The sequence below is a fragment of the Gadus macrocephalus genome, chromosome 4 (assembly GCF_031168955.1).
Source record: "Gadus macrocephalus chromosome 4, ASM3116895v1".
Taxonomy (NCBI): Eukaryota; Metazoa; Chordata; class Actinopteri; order Gadiformes; family Gadidae; genus Gadus; species Gadus macrocephalus.
The window spans coordinates 5,458,351-5,474,681 of NC_082385.1; the positions used below are offsets into that span (position 1 = coordinate 5,458,351).

The 16,331-nt window shown below is 46.3% G+C and overlaps 2 protein-coding genes across 2 annotated transcripts; one reads left to right on the top strand and one right to left on the bottom strand.

The window, feature by feature from the left end:
* The first annotated feature begins 369 nt into the window (after positions 1-369).
* cwf19l1 (CWF19 like cell cycle control factor 1) lies at positions 370-7,687 on the top strand. Its single transcript, XM_060049590.1, has 14 exons — positions 370-598; positions 896-980; positions 1,431-1,515; positions 1,716-1,817; positions 2,221-2,435; positions 2,797-2,912; positions 3,037-3,121; positions 3,506-3,658; positions 4,112-4,298; positions 4,759-4,838; positions 5,271-5,480; positions 5,953-6,072; positions 6,565-6,662; positions 7,055-7,687. The coding sequence occupies exons 1-14, from the start codon at positions 576-578 to the stop codon at positions 7,197-7,199; spliced, it is 1,704 nt and encodes a 567-aa protein (XP_059905573.1). The 5' UTR covers positions 370-575; the 3' UTR covers positions 7,200-7,687.
* Positions 7,401-16,122, bottom strand: zgc:194209 (uncharacterized protein LOC570908 homolog). The gene is given in 9 exon segments (XM_060049593.1): positions 7,401-8,752; positions 9,885-10,083; positions 10,699-10,859; positions 12,210-12,325; positions 12,530-12,682; positions 12,968-13,069; positions 14,347-14,467; positions 14,606-14,699; positions 15,703-16,122. Coding segments are annotated over 9 exon segments (1,164 nt in total). The 5' UTR covers positions 15,705-16,122; the 3' UTR covers positions 7,401-8,536.
* Positions 16,123-16,331: the final 209 nt, after the last annotated feature.

The following is a 16,331-nucleotide window of genomic DNA, read 5'->3' on the forward strand; positions in this document are numbered from 1 at the left end:
TAATTGTTTTATGTTTCTATTTATGTGTGTACCCTTGACACACATGTCGTTTGCATCCTATTTTTTTTATATTAAGATGATAAACAACGTGGTAATGTGATGTGGTGAATCATCCTCCAATCACCCTTAAACAATGCTTACTGTTGCAGCATTTCTTTCAGGAACATAATCAACCAATTCAAGCAGAACTTATTAATTTCATGGAATTACATCGACTTTTTTGACTCCCAGTAGGGATATATGTATACGTTAAAGAAAACATATAACATATATTGCTGATTTTAACATTTTAACCTGGCAACCATATGTACCTCGCTTAAAGGTGCCCGGGTAGAAACCTCATTCAATGTTTTTTCTGTTGGTCATTTTGTCAACTTAAACCATCGAGATAATAAATCCACTGAGTCAAGAAGGGTCCGTTTTTCCTAATAACATGTTGCTGATATTTATCATAATGGTTGGTTTGTTGTGGCGTATAGATCAAAACTGTGAAAATAGTTCCACATGTAATATAGGGGACGAGTATGACTGCCGTACTGGCTGCGAATTTCCAAAAACTGTTCTAATTTTGCAACATGGGAGATCAAACTTTAAGAGTGTAAGTATTGTCCACAATACATTTATATATTTAAATGCATTTGTACGTATGGGCAACAATCTCTCTCGGGTCTGTGTTTATTGTCTTCAATTGTTCACCCAAAGTCTCGACAAGAAATTATTGTGGAAATCTTCATAATGCTCTATTGGCGGCTGCATTAAGATTTCCACGATATAGATCATTATTTTCACCTATATCGTACATTTGTAAATGAAACGTCCATTATTATTTTAAAATTAACCGAATCTCCATCATGGACATGTGTGCAAACCGGGTTTTCTGTGTTTCTGCCTTCAGCCTGACGTGTGGGGATGTCCAAGGCAAATTTAACGATTTGTTCAACCGAGTACGGACAATCCAAAAGAAGAGTGGACAGTTTGATGTAAGACAGTCTGACTTGTAATGGACCTAGTAACATCTATTTTACCGTTACACATTGTTATTGCGCCTCAAACGTCCCTTGGTCAGAGAAATGTCACAAACACGAGTTGATCGAGTACATGATGTACATAATACATCCGTGATCATGAAATAGATGAAACCCGATTCAGCTAAATTCAGGATTACACAAGACACAGGAAACAACCCTGAGACAAACCAATCCAAAATGCTTATCAACTGCAGGACTGTCTTGCAATTGTAGGTGGCCAGAAACATTTCCAAAATGTTCCACAACTAAATTAGGATGATTTAATTCTGGCCAAAAGCAGTGGGGCCCCTCGTTATTCTAGGGTCCCCAGCATAAAGAATGAACCTGTGGGAAATCATTCTGGCTTGCGTGTGAGGTGGTTGGGCGAGGGACTGAGCTCAAGATTGTGCCGTGGGTTTGCAGCTGCTGCTGTGTGTGGGAGATTTCTTTGGAAAGACCGAAGAGTCAGAGGCAGAGTGGCAAGAATACAAAACCGGAGCCAAGAAAGGTGTGCAATTAGAATACTATACATCTAGACAATAAGACTTCTTACTAAAAGACAAAGTGAATATTGTGTCAATTGTGTCCAGACTTTTCCTTATCACAAGATAACCGGAAGCTACTTACAAAATAATTTGCCCCTTTTCAAATGTCCTAAATGAATGCACCATGTTTCCTTTGTTTTTTTTTTATTGTGATCTTCTTCAGCTCCCATTCACACATGCGTCCTGGGAGCGGCCAGCCAGGCGACGGTGAAGTACTTCCCCAGCGCAGATGGCTGTGAGCTGGCTGAAAACATCACCTACCTGGGTGAGAGGTGATGGGGAGCGGCATCAGTACTACTGGGTCTAATGCTTTCGCACTTGGTTGTTATATCTCAGAACAAATAAGAATTAATTGGAGATGCTAGTGTGATATTGAAGGGTCAATGCTCACATTTACATAAATATGTATGTTTTTTTACAAATATATGAAAACAATTTAAGATGTGCAAGGTTACTTCAGATTGATTCATATCAACCACTTCAATTCGGCACAGCCATATCCGTCGGGTCGGTTATGGCTGTGAAGCAAATATCCCATTGAAAGGTTTTTCCTTGAACAGAACAAAATATTTTGCGAGTAACCATTTCGTCTGTCGACGATGACGATGATGATGATGATGATGATGATGATGATGATGGTGTATGCGCGTGCACGCCATCCCCCTCAGGGCGCCGCGGCGTGTTCACGGGGGCGTCCGGCCTCCAGATCGCCTACGTCAGCGGGCGCGAGGCCCTGCAGGAGCCGGCCCCTGCCCACTGCTTCACGCCCAAAGACCTGCTGGCCCTGGTGGCCCCGCTGGTCAACAACTCCAAGTTCCGGGGCGTGGACATACTGCTGACGTCGCAGTGGCCCCGCGGGGTGTGGCAGTTCGGAAACAACCCGGTGAGGCCTTCTGCTTGTAGTTCTTATTTTTATTCATTTGAGCCCGACAATGCATTCTCTGGCTGTCAGTCACTATTAAATTGACAGTGTGCGCAAGATTTGCGATTACATATTTCTAGTAGATTGATGTAGATACATCTGTAGTCCATCTTGTCTACTTTACTTTTGCTCTCACTTTGGCAGAGCTAACTACATTCACAAACCTCACACATTGTCGATTTAAAGGTGTTCATTAGTATCAACTGCATTATTCAGAAAATGTGTGTTTTAATTGTTTGTTGTTGTGATGAGGAATCGTCCCAACCACTCTACTGCGTACTATCTCCTATTCACTGTAATGCATTTTAATTTGGTGCTCCAGGAAGTGAACACCAAGTGCTGCGGCACGGCGTCTGTGGCCAACCTGGCTGACAAGCTGAAGCCGCGCTACCACTTTGCGGCAGTAGAGGGCGCTCACTATGAAAGACTTCCCTACAGGTAGGCAGGTCTCACTATGAAAGACTTCCCAAGCCCTCTCTCTCTCTGTCCAGGGATGACGGGTTGTCTGGTATGTCCTCAACAAGTGAAGTGTGTGTGTGTGTGTGTGCGCGTGCGTTCTCAGGAACCACATGGTCCTGCAGGAGAATGCGCAGCATGTGAGCCGCTTCATCGCCCTGGCGTCTGTCAGCAACCCCGCCAAGAAGAAGGTGAGAGAAGGACACCTCCAGGAAATCCCCTTCAAAGGAGTCTCCTTCAACCAAATCACAACCACACTATTTCTTTGTCATATCTGGGTTCCTTGGAAAGGAAGGGGATTTTTGAAAAGTAGAATAGGATAGTCTTTATTGTCCCCCAATGTGGTTTGCAAACACTAGTCGACACATCCAATACACATCGTAAAATAAACAAATAAAAATCATAAAAAACAAATACATATAACATACAGTCGAGAACAATGTATCTTTTGTAACGGGGACTAGTACCAAAAACGCCTTTTTATTTAGAATAAAGATATGTAATTGCTGGTGGTGCTCTTTGACGGTATAGGCCTCTCTATGCATCAACGTTGCGTCTCTCCCCGGTGCCTCCAGTACCTGTACGCCTTCAACATCGTCCCCATGAAGAGCATGGAGCCGTCGGAGCTGGTCAAGCAGCCGCAGGACGTGACGGAGAACCCCTACCGGCGCAGCGGGAAGGAGAAGCTGCAGCGCGGCAAGACGGGCCTCGACCCCGCTGAGGAGGAGGTGTGTGTGTGTGTGTGTGTGTGTGTGTGTATGTGTGTGTGCGCACGTATGTGTGTGTGTACATATAAATCGGATAAGTGCTTGGCTTTTCATTTCAGGATTTCCGATTGGGAAGTTGAGGTGTAGATAAAGTTAACGATAAAGTTTCTTTGTTGCAGACAAAGAAATTAGGGTTGAGTCGTGTTTCTGAGTGCTCATGATTATTATTGTTTTTAATTAGTTACCATTGTATATTTTCTAATGCATAAAAATCACTTCTTGAAAACATCAATCGACGTCCCCATCTCTGTTGAGAGGGAGGTTGCTGCGTTGCTGTTTCTGATTGGCTCTCATGAATATATAGAGAGCCAATCAGACACGTGTTTAGCACCGCCCCTCCGGTGTGACTCTGTTACCCTCTCATGTCGTCCTGGTAACAGAAGGTCTAATGTTTCCCCTCGTCTTCCCCTCAAGGAGCCCGCCGCCCAGTTCTTCTTCGACCTGAGCAGAGGGGGGCGTGGCGGGGGGCGGGGCGGGGGGCGGGGCCAGGGCAGGAAGCGGCCCTCCGACGAGGGGGACCGCCCCCCCTGGGACGGGGAGAGGCGGGGCCAGGGGGGGCCGGGCGACGCGGACGGGCAGCCCAGGCAGCCCCGCAGACCACGTGAGTCCGGCCACGCCCACGTCTCTCCGTTGCTATGACACGGAAGTAATAGTCTCCCGTGGGGTCTCTCTCTAGGGAATTCAAGTTTTTTGAGTTTTTTTGAATGGTTTGATGAGATATCAACGGTTACATAAATGTTTTTCTGAAAAGGAGTTTAGCCCCTAGAAGCTCAAAACTCGGAGCCTCCCTAAAAGTCACGATTCTAACTGCGATATGTAATCAGGAAGGTTATTCAGGGAGTTTTATTACAAAAAACTGCACAGCTATAAAAGACACCACACGGATGGTTTGACGTCACCTCTATCAGAAACTCACCCAGTCCCTCTCCCAGTCCCTCTCCCAGTCACCCAGCCGGTCCCTCTCCCAGTCCCTCCCCCAGTCCCTCTCCCAGTCCCTCTCCCAGTCCCTCTCCCAGTCACCCAGCCGGTCCCAGTGTGTTGAGTCTCTCCTCTCTCTCCAGCCCAGCCCACCGGTCCGTGCTGGTTCTGTCTGGCCAGTCCTCAGGTGGAGAAGCACCTGGTCATCAGCATCGGCACGCACGTGAGTGGTGGTTCTTCTCCCTCTGACTAAACAACCAGCGGAGCTCCATGGCCGACCTGTTGTATTATCTACTGATCTTCAGCCGCTCATTTAAATAGCCACTTATTTTAACCATATTAAGTCGATGTGTGTAACTTTTCAACAAGCTCGTAGCTTAAAATGACCCGGTTGACGTATGTTATCAATGCCGGTCGATGGTGATTTAAATGATTAATAACTGATATATGTTAGAAATCTAAAATGCGGGCCTCAGCGGCCAATCCGTACATCTCTTCATTTACAAGAATCAAAGTTTAAATCAGACTATTGTATCACAGCAGTTTCCTCAGCCTCCGATGTGTCAGGGTGACCGGTAGAGATCCTTGCAGCGGGCCGTGCCGTTACCCGTGCGTTAACCCTTCCCCCTCCCGTATTCTGCTCCCCGCCCCCCAGTGTTACCTGGCGCTGGCCAAGGGCGGCCTGACCCCCTTCCACGTGTTGGTGCTGCCCATCGGCCACTACCAGTCGGTGGTGGAGCTGGCCTCCGAGGTGGTGGAGGAGATGGACAAGTACAAGGCCGCCCTGCACAAGTTCTACAAGAGCCGGGGCGAGCGCTGCATCTCCTTCGAGAGGAACTACCGCAGCCAGCACCTCCAGCTACAGGCAGGCAGCCGGGGGGAGGGGCTGGAACCAAAGGGTTGGGCGTTGATCATGGGAAAGGACTTAGTAGTGGGGTGTTGGTGCTACTGCATGCAAGACACAAAAAATATGATGAGCAACTGTGCAGCGTCTACTATTAAAACTAAAATGTTAATAGTAATTTTTGGAAGAAATATTTTTATTAATTTGCAAGTATAACGACACACAGACGTATACAATTATGCACACACAAAACAAATCGAGATCAAACTAAGTACAAGCAATTAATAATGATAATAATAATAATAATGAATTAAAATGTAATAAAAAAAAATATATATAGATAGATATAATCTCCTGAAAGTCTTTAGTATCCATAAATAAGCATAAAGCATATAAACAAATACAAAAAGTATTTTTCCTTAACAGCTGGGATCTATAAGAGTATGTATGGTGGTAAGTCCTCCAGTCCAACCGGGTGGCCATGGCTCTGCAGGTTGTGCCGGTGCCTCTGGATAAGTGTGCCACTGAGGACATCAAGGAGGCCTTCATGGTCCAGGCCGGGGAGCAGCAGATGGAGCTGATGGAGATCCCCGAACACACGGACCTCAAGCAGGTACGACCCCGACCCGAGGCTGCCTTCGCCAGACCCATTCGCAAACGGGTATTTTTCTGGAACTTCTGTTTAATTTTCGAACAAAAAAGGCCTCTGGACTAAAGGGCGTTGGACGCAATTGGTTAGACAAGCAACCAATCAGAGCAATGTGATGTGTGATGTCAGCGGCCTCCATCTTGGTTGTCAATCAAAAAGGCCTAAAAAAAATGGCGATCCCATAGGGCACTCCGGTTAAGTTATCGTACTGGCCTTTTAGATAGTTATTAATTAGTTAATTAGTTATTTTATTCATTTGACCTCATTTATCCTTTTGTACTTATTGCACTATAGAGAGACAACCGAGAGACAACCGCAATTTCGATTTCTCAATTTGTCTTGCACATATTTTGGGAATTGACAAAAGCTGACTGACTTTTTTTTTACTTTGACTTTGACATTTCCCTCCCCTTTAATAAAACTTAAATTTTTCCACATATGTTTTGTTTGCCTCAGATTGCCCCACCGGGGACACCGTACTTCTACGTGGAGCTGGACACGGGAGAGAAGCTCTACTACCGTATCCAGAAGCACTTCCCTCTTCAGTTTGGCAGGTAAGATAGAGGGGATTTTTAAACGAGGGGGGACGTGAACAATAGCCAGCAACAACTAGGATAGAAGTTTTAATCAAGGTAAAAGTAAATCACTGGGTGCTGTATAAAACCTTAAATGTATGATTCTGCAAGTTAACCGTGACAGTTCATCCCATCATCCATTGCAATGCTTTTTTATCTTTTTAGTTTTCCCCATTTTCATATGTTACTGTCTCACTTTCCAATATGAGACCCCGTGATTTCAAAGTGTCCCTTGTCAGAGGGGACTCTAAAGTGTGTGTGTGTGTGTGTGTGTGTGTGTGTGTGTGTGTGTGTGTGTGTGTGTGTGTGTGTGTGTGTGTGTGTGTGTGTGTGTGTGTGTGTGTGTGTGTGTGTGTGTGTGTGTGTCACAGGGAGGTGCTGGCCAGCGAGGCCCTGCTCAACATCCCGGCGCGGGCCGACTGGAAGGAGTGCAAGCAGACGCGGGAGGAGGAGGAGCAGTGCAGTGCCACGCTGAGGGACGCCTTCAAGCCCTTCGACTTCGCCTTGGAGGACTGAACACAAACACACACACATACACACACCTGCCTACACACACACCCCTACACACACACCTACCTACAGACACACACGCACCTCTGTCGTTTTCTGGAGCGGCTCAGTATTTTTGGATGTCCGGGCGGCGCAAAGAAAACTAGTTTGAAGTCATGAATAATTTCTGCAGATGCTGTCCAGAGGAAATTATTTTTCTGGCGACCCAAGTCGGTCAAAAGTCACATTTGTTGATGTGTCATAAGAGATTTTATTTGTCATATCCATCACACTTTATCAATGGTTTTTAAAACGTGTGGACATTTTTTTACGTCAACTTTTTGTATAACAGCTACACAGCGCTATTCTTTTACGACCAGGGAAGGCCTATTTTACCGTCAAAAACAAACATGGTGGATGGGTTTCAGGAGTATTGTGGGGAATTATTTTCAAGATCTGTGTACAGATCTTAAAATACTTTGTATATTGGTGATGATTAAACTTTTTTATTGTGATTCTGGTGCAGGCTGAAATCATTCCTTTGTCATAACTTTGTTTATTCAAATTAACATTATTTCCGTTATAAAGATGCCAAATTGTGATGCCACAAGCACATATTAAATATATTTTTTGTAGCATGTCGTTCTGTGAAATACAGCCATAGGCACATACATGATATCATTCTATTGTAGAAAATCATGCCTGAACAAACAAGCAAATACTTTAGTAGAAAATATCTATTTCCTGTTAATAAATAGTTTACATGAAAAGGGGTCAAATGTAAATTAAAAATCATTTTGCTGTTAATCAGAATGGAGGGTTTAAAGGTTTCTGATGTTGCAAAAAAAAACAAAACGATTACAATTCCGGCACACCATGCAGGTTTTAAACTGACTTGTTAGTGGTAACATTCAAATGATATTAAAGCTTCTGCGTTATGAGCTTGGAGAAAGCAGTCCAGTGTCAACGATTAAAAAAACAAATGTAATTCAGACCTGTGTTATATTGTATTATACTATACTATATTATATAGTACATTGCTCTCTTACTGCTGTCATTCTTCACAGGTCTCTTTGTTCAAGTGAATGGACAGTTCAAAATAGATGATTTCTTTTTAAAACACAATCCTTCAATTGTATATTCACTGCTGCTGAGGTACCATGCAATTCGAGGCTCAAATGTCTCAGGATAACGTGAAACTTTTCTCAACAAAAGACTAAATCCCTGTTTAAACACAAGTCACCCTTAAAAACCGGATGTGTCCATCCCAGCCCAATCGTCCTACGCCCGCTCTAACTCATCCCAGGATACGGTTGGTAGGTCCTCCCTCCCCGTCCTCCGCGGTGGGGGTTTCTCTCTCTCTCTCAGCTCTGCCACCCGTCCAACACCACCAGGTAGGGCTGGTCGGTGCTGCCCAGGTAGGTCCGACCTCCGCGGGGGTTCTGGAAGACGTCGCTGACGGCCCGCGTCACCGTGCCGTCGGGGTCGTGGTGCGAGCCCTGCAGCCGGCCGTCCAGGGCCAGCTCCAGGACCATGGCGTGGCGGGGCAGCAGGACGTTGTACCAGCCCAGAGGCACCACCTGGTGGGGGGGGGGGGGAGACAGGAGGTCTGATGGGAGGCTGGATGGGGAGGAGGGAAGGCCAACTTTCTTCTTTCTCTCTGTGTGTGTGTGTGTGTGTGTGTGTGTGTGTGTGTGTGTGTGTGTGTGTGTGTGTGTGTGTGTGTGTTCTTTCCGCCTGCTTTATTGGAGCCACCATTCACGGAGAAGAGTTTGTGATTTGATCCAACAGATTTCAAAGCGTTCTTTTTTGCATTTGAGACTAAAATATACAAATCGTTGGAAGGTCCCTTTCCATTTGAATGGGAATGTCCGGGTGCCAGGACAACGAACACAACACACACGGATATAAATGGATAGGAGACCATTAGGAGACCATTGCTCCATTCCCCCAACCACAAAGAAACACTTCAGAAACAACAGGAGAATGTTTAAAGGACAAGTTGTTTACATACTGTCACATTACCCAAGGTTCATGGTGTGTGTGTTTGTGAGTGTGAGGGCGCGTGTGCATGTGCTTGAGTGTGTGTGTGTGTGTGTGTGTGTGTGTGTGTGTGTGTGTGTGTGTGTGTGTGTGTGTGTGTGTGTGTGTGTGTGTGTGTGTGTGTGTGTGTGTGTGTGTGTGTGTGTGTGTGTGTGTGTGTGTGTGTGTGTGTGTGTGTGTGTAAAAGCTCCCCTACACCTCTTGACAATTTAAAAAGAACCCGCTGTACTCTTGACCCAAATTATGACCACACCCCCAAATCTATCTAATCATGTGCCACTGCCGGGCAGATTTCAGTTAATTTCAACCAATCACAAAAATTTGCATTCAAATATTACAAATACAATCCAATATGGAGAAGTGCACTCAAATCTATAAAGTGTGTTTATTTAACGTAAACCAAAATACTTTTTAATCCCGGTTGGTGTTGATCTTTGGCTGAACCACAAATTTGATGATCTTGGCCTTTCAAAGTGTCTAATATTGATATCTAATCATATGCTAACCCCATGAAAGCAAGGAGACCTGTATGTATCCTCTGTAGAAGGTTCATCAGTGAGTCTGGTTACATTAGACTAAATCTCCCATATGGCGCTATGCACTGACCGCGGTTGCGTGTCCTATGATACTAGTCACCACGGTGACGGGGAACCGGGCGGAGTCACCCACCTTAGCGAGGAAGCGCTTCAACGCTGGGTATGGCGCGATCACGTCCAGGAACGGGGGGAGGAGCTTCCGGAAGCGGGGCGTGGTGATGCCGACCAGGAAGGCGTCGCCGCTCGCGCTGAGACGTATGTTGTCGGGGTAACCGATCATGTTGTCGAGGACCACCTCCTTGGTACCTGCCTTGGGCCCCTTCAGCCAGAACCTTCAAGACATTAAGTAGTTTTATGACTTATGATCCTCTTATGATGATATTTTTATTTATTTATTATTTATTTTTGCATTTTTATTATGGTTGTGCATCTCTCCGCATGCGGTACGATTCAGGGACGATACATTTTAATATTGACCAATATTTCGAGCAATGAGATTGCTCAAAATAACTTGAAATAATCGACCAATGAGATCACTCGAAATAAATTGCGTTTTTTTTTTTTTTTTTTTTTTTTTAATTGACATCACCCAACATTGCTGATACGACCTTTAAGCCTCAATCAACTGATTAAATCGGCGCATCGACCGATTCTTGGTCCGATTCAGGGGCCCACGTATCCATGTAGTCGCATCTTTATTAATCCAACCGGTAAACAATTCGTGAATCGTTACACCCCTAATTTTTATGCTTTGTGTGTGTGTCTGCGTCAATGCAAGCGAGTATGTGTGTGTGTGTGTGTGCATGTGTGCTTGGCATGGGTATCAATGTGTGCATGTACATGCGTGTGTGCATGAGTGCATGTGTGCGTTTGTGTGTGGGTTGGGTATCAATGTGTGCATGTGCCTCCATGCACGTGTGTGTGTGTGTGTGTGTGTGTGTGTGTACCTGAGTATGCGGCCGATGCTGGTCTCGGCCAGCAGCAGGAAGTCCTCGTCCGGGGACAGGGCCAGTCCGTTGGGCATGTAGAGAGAGTCCAGCAGCACCACCACCCGCCCACTCTCAGGGTCGTAGGTCAGCAGGCGACCCAGGGCGTTCAACTCGATCACCTGCACCAACACAGCCCCGCGTTAAGGCTGCCGTAACACCTTTGTTTACGGAGTCAAATCAATGGTGAACCAATAGGATCGCTCGAAATAAATTGATACATTTGTGCTTTGGGTGACCATTTTTTTCCGACCATCATTTTAAGGCTAAAGTAATTTTTATGTATGCATTCCAACATTGATTTTCCTCCATAAACAATGGTGTTCAATCGTTGGTCGAATGGAGCGTGATCATGAATGGAGCAGACTTATGGATTGCCCATGGCAGTTGTAAGGGGAGGCAAGGGGGACATGTATTGCAAGAATGCAAGAAAACTACAGGAAGCACACAATAATGAAGTCAGGGTACTGACATGACCGTAGTGTCAGACGGTACAAATAGTAACACCTTACAATTGGAGAGGAAGGAATCTACCTCTAAATTAGCTAGTTATAGCTAATGTATCTATTCTTTTTTTGCATCATTTTGGCAGCTGGCCACTCCCCCAGTTTTCAAGTTCACCCAGCAACTCATCCATCCACCCCCCTCCCTCCCTCCCCCCCTCCCTCCCTCCCTCCAACGTATGTGCTAGCCACATTTCTACAGCCTAGTCTGTACAGAATGGCCCATAAATGGTTTCTCTCCCCAGTAAAAACTTGTCTTCCCAGTGATTTGTGAGGCACGAAGTTGCCCGGCAACAAGAATAAAAGCCTCCCCCTGTACAGTCCTCCTCCCACTCCCTGCAGAGAGAACACTTCCTTCCTCGTGGTGAATCCGTCTCTGTCTGTGAGATTGGGCTCAACAAAGGGACAACCTTGTGGTGAACTGAAGCCGGTCATTCAAATCATTATCTCTTTTCCCCCCCGTCTTTTCTTATTTCCTTCTGATCTCTTCTTTCCGCCTGCTTTATTGGAGCCACCATTCACGGAGAAGAGTTTGTGATTTGATCCAACAGATTTCAAAGCGTTCTTTTTTGCATTTGAGACTAAAATATACAAATCGTTGGAAGGTCCCTTTCCATTTGAATGGGAATGTCCGGGTGCCAGGACAACGAACACAACACACACGGATATAAATGGATAGGAGACCATTAGGAGACCATTGCTCCATTCCCCCAACCACAAAGAAACACTTCAGAAACAACAGGAGAATGTTTAAAGGACAAGTTGTTTACATACTGTCACATTACCCAAGGTTCATGGTGTGTGTGTTTGTGAGTGTGAGGGCGCGTGTGCATGTGCTTGAGTGTGTGTGTGTGTGTGTGTGTGTGTGTGTGTGTGTGTGTGTGTGTGTGTGTGTGTGTGTGTGTGTGTGTGTGTGTGTGTGTGTGTGTGTGTGTGTGTGTGTGTGTGTGTGTGTGTGTGTGTGTGTACCTCAAGTTTGACGTGGCGACGCCCCCAGCGACTGGAGGAGTCGGTGAAGTAGACGAGGCCGGTCTGGGGGGAGATCTCCAGACCGTTGAGGAAGGCGAAGGGCCGGCCTTCAGCTCCTGAAGGCCACAGAGAGACACACACACACACAATTATTGTGTGGCAATAACATGATGGTTCAATAGATCTCAACTCCTCACCACCACCACACACACACACACACACACACACACACACACACACACACACACACACACACACACACACACACACACACACACACACACACACACACACACACACACACACACACACACACACACCTTCAGAGTTGGCCAGGAGGAGGGTCTTCTGTCCGGTCTGGGGGTCCACGCTGTGCAGTCCCAGGTACGAGTCTGCCACGATCAGCTGACCGCGCCGGTCCAGTCGGACGCCGTGGGGACGACCGCACACTGGCTCATAGTCTGGACTACTGCCTGCCAGGGGGGAGGGAGGGAGGGGGAGAGGGAGTGAGGAGTGAGTGACACACACACACACACACACACACACAGTGAGGGGGTGGAGTGAGTGACACACACACACACACACACACACACACACACACACACACACACACACACACACACACACACACACACACACACACACACACACACACACACACACACACACACACACACACACACACACACACACACACACCCCCACACCCCACACACACAAACACAGCCCTGATCAGGTGTTGCCCATGTCGTTCTCACCACATTCTGGGATGTCCTGGCCCATCTGGGTGATCAGGGTCAGTGTGTCGTCTGGCCCGATCCTCCACAGCTTCCCATCGACTGTACCAGTGTACACGTTACCTGACAGACAGACAGGCAGACAGACAGGTCACCCGAGGGACAGACATTAAACGGAAAGACAGACAGGAATGCAGACGGACATGATAGACAAACAGAAGGACAAGAAGACAGAGAGACGGAGAGAGACAAGTTAGGGACAGACCTGTAGAGCTACTCAGAAGCAGACTTTCACCCAAGATAAGGATTTTGCTGACAGAATATCCAATAACAAAGGACAGTCTGACACGCAGAGAGCGGGATCGACCAACAAGCAGCTGATCTAATGATTTGGGGTTGACCAGGCTCTGGGAGGACCAACCGTTTCATGCTATAACATGTTAGATTAGATTAGATTAGTCTTTATTGATCCTTTTGGGTTATTACCTCCAATGGAATTAGAAAGGATTTGAAATGCTCAGATTAACATTCATACCACCACAAGGACTTGGGCTTTCCTCTCTATAATGCGGCATGCATCAACTTCAAACTTTGAGAGTGGAATAGAAAAGGGGTTGGAAATACATTGAATTAGGAGACAAAGCATTAAATTTGCCCCACACTCATCAGAATTATGGCTGCACATTACTCAGATGTGAAGCGGCCCCTTGGGTCTACGAACTTCTTTAGGATTCTTGAGTCTCTGAACGAAGCTGGGAACTTATTTAAGGCCCAATGGGAGACCTTCTAATCCCCCTGAAGTGATCAACACATGATGTTGGACAGCAAAGGGTTGGGTACGAGGTCCGATATTAGGAATATAGCCAGACGTAGACGGGAGTTTAGTGCACTTATCTCCATAAACGTGTTCATTGGTTTACATCCTCGGTCGGCGTCCACCGGAAAATCAGAGTGGTGAGCTGAGCCCAGCGTAGCATCGATGCTAGGTTGAGCTTCAATACTGCTCAATAATACCTGACATCGCCAACGCGGGCGCCGAAAGCTCATCATGGGCAGACCACTTTATTCACCAGGATCTTCCATCCGTGATGGATGCCGCGATGACCCCCCTGTCCCCTCCCATTGGTTCGACCCATCACGCTCTTCCATTACATATTGGACAATATTGATTTTTCCCCCCTTCCTCCTATTCCTCGATACGGTATCTTATCTGTCTGGAAGGTTCATCTGTACACTTTAATGGAACCAGCTCTCTCTCTCTCTCTCTCTCTCTCTCTCTCTCTCTCTCTCTCTCTCTCTCTCTCTCTCTCTCTCTCTCTCTCTCTCTCTCTCTCTCTCTCTCTCTCTCTCTCTCTCTCTCTCTCTCTCTCTCTCTCTCTCTCTCTCTCTCCCCCCCTCACCATCCTGATCAGCAGTGAAGGATTCTGGTCCATGTAGTTTCCCGGTAAAAACTCTGCGGCCCTTCTGAAGGCGGGTGTTAACAGCCAGGGGCCCCTCAAGGGTCGGAGGGGGCCCTTCAATCTGAGGGCAAAAGCAGAACAAACACATCGTAACCACATGATTATGATGACGACGGGCATTTCCTTTATGCCGACGAATGCATAGGAACCGCGGGCCCCCCGGTGTGCATGACCCCGTGGCCCGGGGGGGGGCCGGTACTCACACGTGGGGTTTGGGGTCGATCGGGGACGGCAGGAGATAGACCGCTACCCCCAAGGCGCAGAGAGCCACCAGGCACGCAGCCTTGCCCAGCCTGCAGAGGAGAGGATAAAGGGAAGGGGAGGAGACGTGTTGTGTGGTAAACACAGCTGTAGGGGCCAATGGATTCATATTTTCCGCCATTCATTCATTCATTGTATTCGTTCTATTGAAGCACTGGCACGGACAATAAAGAACCTGTTTCACTGGTTTGGTGTCCATTGATGCGGGTTGATTCCGGTTCATGATTTTAGATAACTTATCATTTTGCTTAATGTGCTGGCAGCGTCGCCTTCCGTGTGGAGCGAGGACTACGTTTTGAAACACAGATTTATTGTAATTTAACTGTCGGGCAGCTGCAAGGCCTGACCTTGTGAACTTTGGCATACATCTGCGATCATACAGAAGAGATGACGTACGCAACATTGCCTAGTTACACTCTCTCTCTCTCTCTCTCTATACATATTAATACTCAAGCAAACTTAATAATCCTATATCTTAACAACACCCCCCCCCCCCCCCCCCATGCACTCAAAGACATGGACTGTTCCAGTCTAATTCTCGTCATGTTCAAATTAACACACCCTATGGGTCCCCCACAGAGGTATTTGCAGCTATAACAGTAAACACTTTGTATGCAAAATAGGAACTGAAATACCCCATACAATGATCAAATAATATAATCATCATTTAGGAATTATTCCTACTGGTTGCCCAGTAGGGAGTTCATAATTACAGTCAAATGTTGAGCTGCTCAGAATGTATGCAAACATGACAAAACGATTCTAGATTAAATGACATTGGTTTTGCTGAACACGGTCAGACTTCTGCAATACAGGTTCTTTAGACGTCAGTCGCTTGAATATTGAAAGTATTGCAGGTTTCCGATACAGTCAAAACGTAACCCATCTAACTTAAACATAATTTCCCATTGTTATATAAATTGTTAAACATGTGACATGCATCTTGAATTAAACTGCAATTCATTCCCTACAGTGAAGCCTACTCAGCATTGGTCTCAACTCTAAAAGCATCGCTTGCCATGCTTCTTCACTTACATCACGGAATGGCTCTCTTGATGAAAGCCCCAACAGAGGAAGTTATGAAAGAGCGGTTCGGCCGATACTCCTCTGTTGTCTTTTTAGTCTTCGTTGGACGCGTCTCGACGTGCATGAAGTGAGCAAGAGTGTCCTGCAAGTCAGGCGTGATTTTGGTGTGTGTGTATGTCTGTGAGTTGTCTGCAGTCTGCACAGATCGGGGTCTCCAGAAGGTGTGCGCGGCTTGTAGCGGCTGTGATCATGGTTTGTTGATATGTAATGGGGGTCAAAATGAGGACGAAGAGGGGGAGGCGGAGGGGGGAGAAGGGGGCGTTACGTTTGAGTGGCACTTAAGAGGGGAACCTCAGTTGGTAGGAACAGGGATCCAGGAATGAATACAACTGTAGCCTAAGTAACTACAGCAATATCCCATTGGAATTAATATAAAAGTTAACTCATCCAAGCATTGCCGCGGGGACGACGGGGCTGCAGCACCCCCTAGCGGTTATTTCGCGTTTATTTATTATTATTTTCTATTTACGTTTTAATTAATTAAATATACATTTATAAAATTGAAATTCCCTGCTTAACCCCTCTATGAGTCAGTGTAAGGTAAAGGGTAATTGTGTAGGTCGTATACAGCCATGTTT

Bases quoted from the DNA above. Each gene is read 5' to 3' on its own strand.
- cwf19l1 (XM_060049590.1), top strand. From the start codon at position 576: ATGGGAGATCAAACTTTAAGAGT. The intron at 981-1,430 runs GTAAGACAGTCT...GTGGGTTTGCAG, and splicing joins AGAAGAGTGGACAGTTTGAT to CTGCTGCTGTGTGTGGGAGA. The intron at 5,481-5,952 runs GCAGGCAGCCGG...ATGGCTCTGCAG, and splicing joins GCCAGCACCTCCAGCTACAG to GTTGTGCCGGTGCCTCTGGA.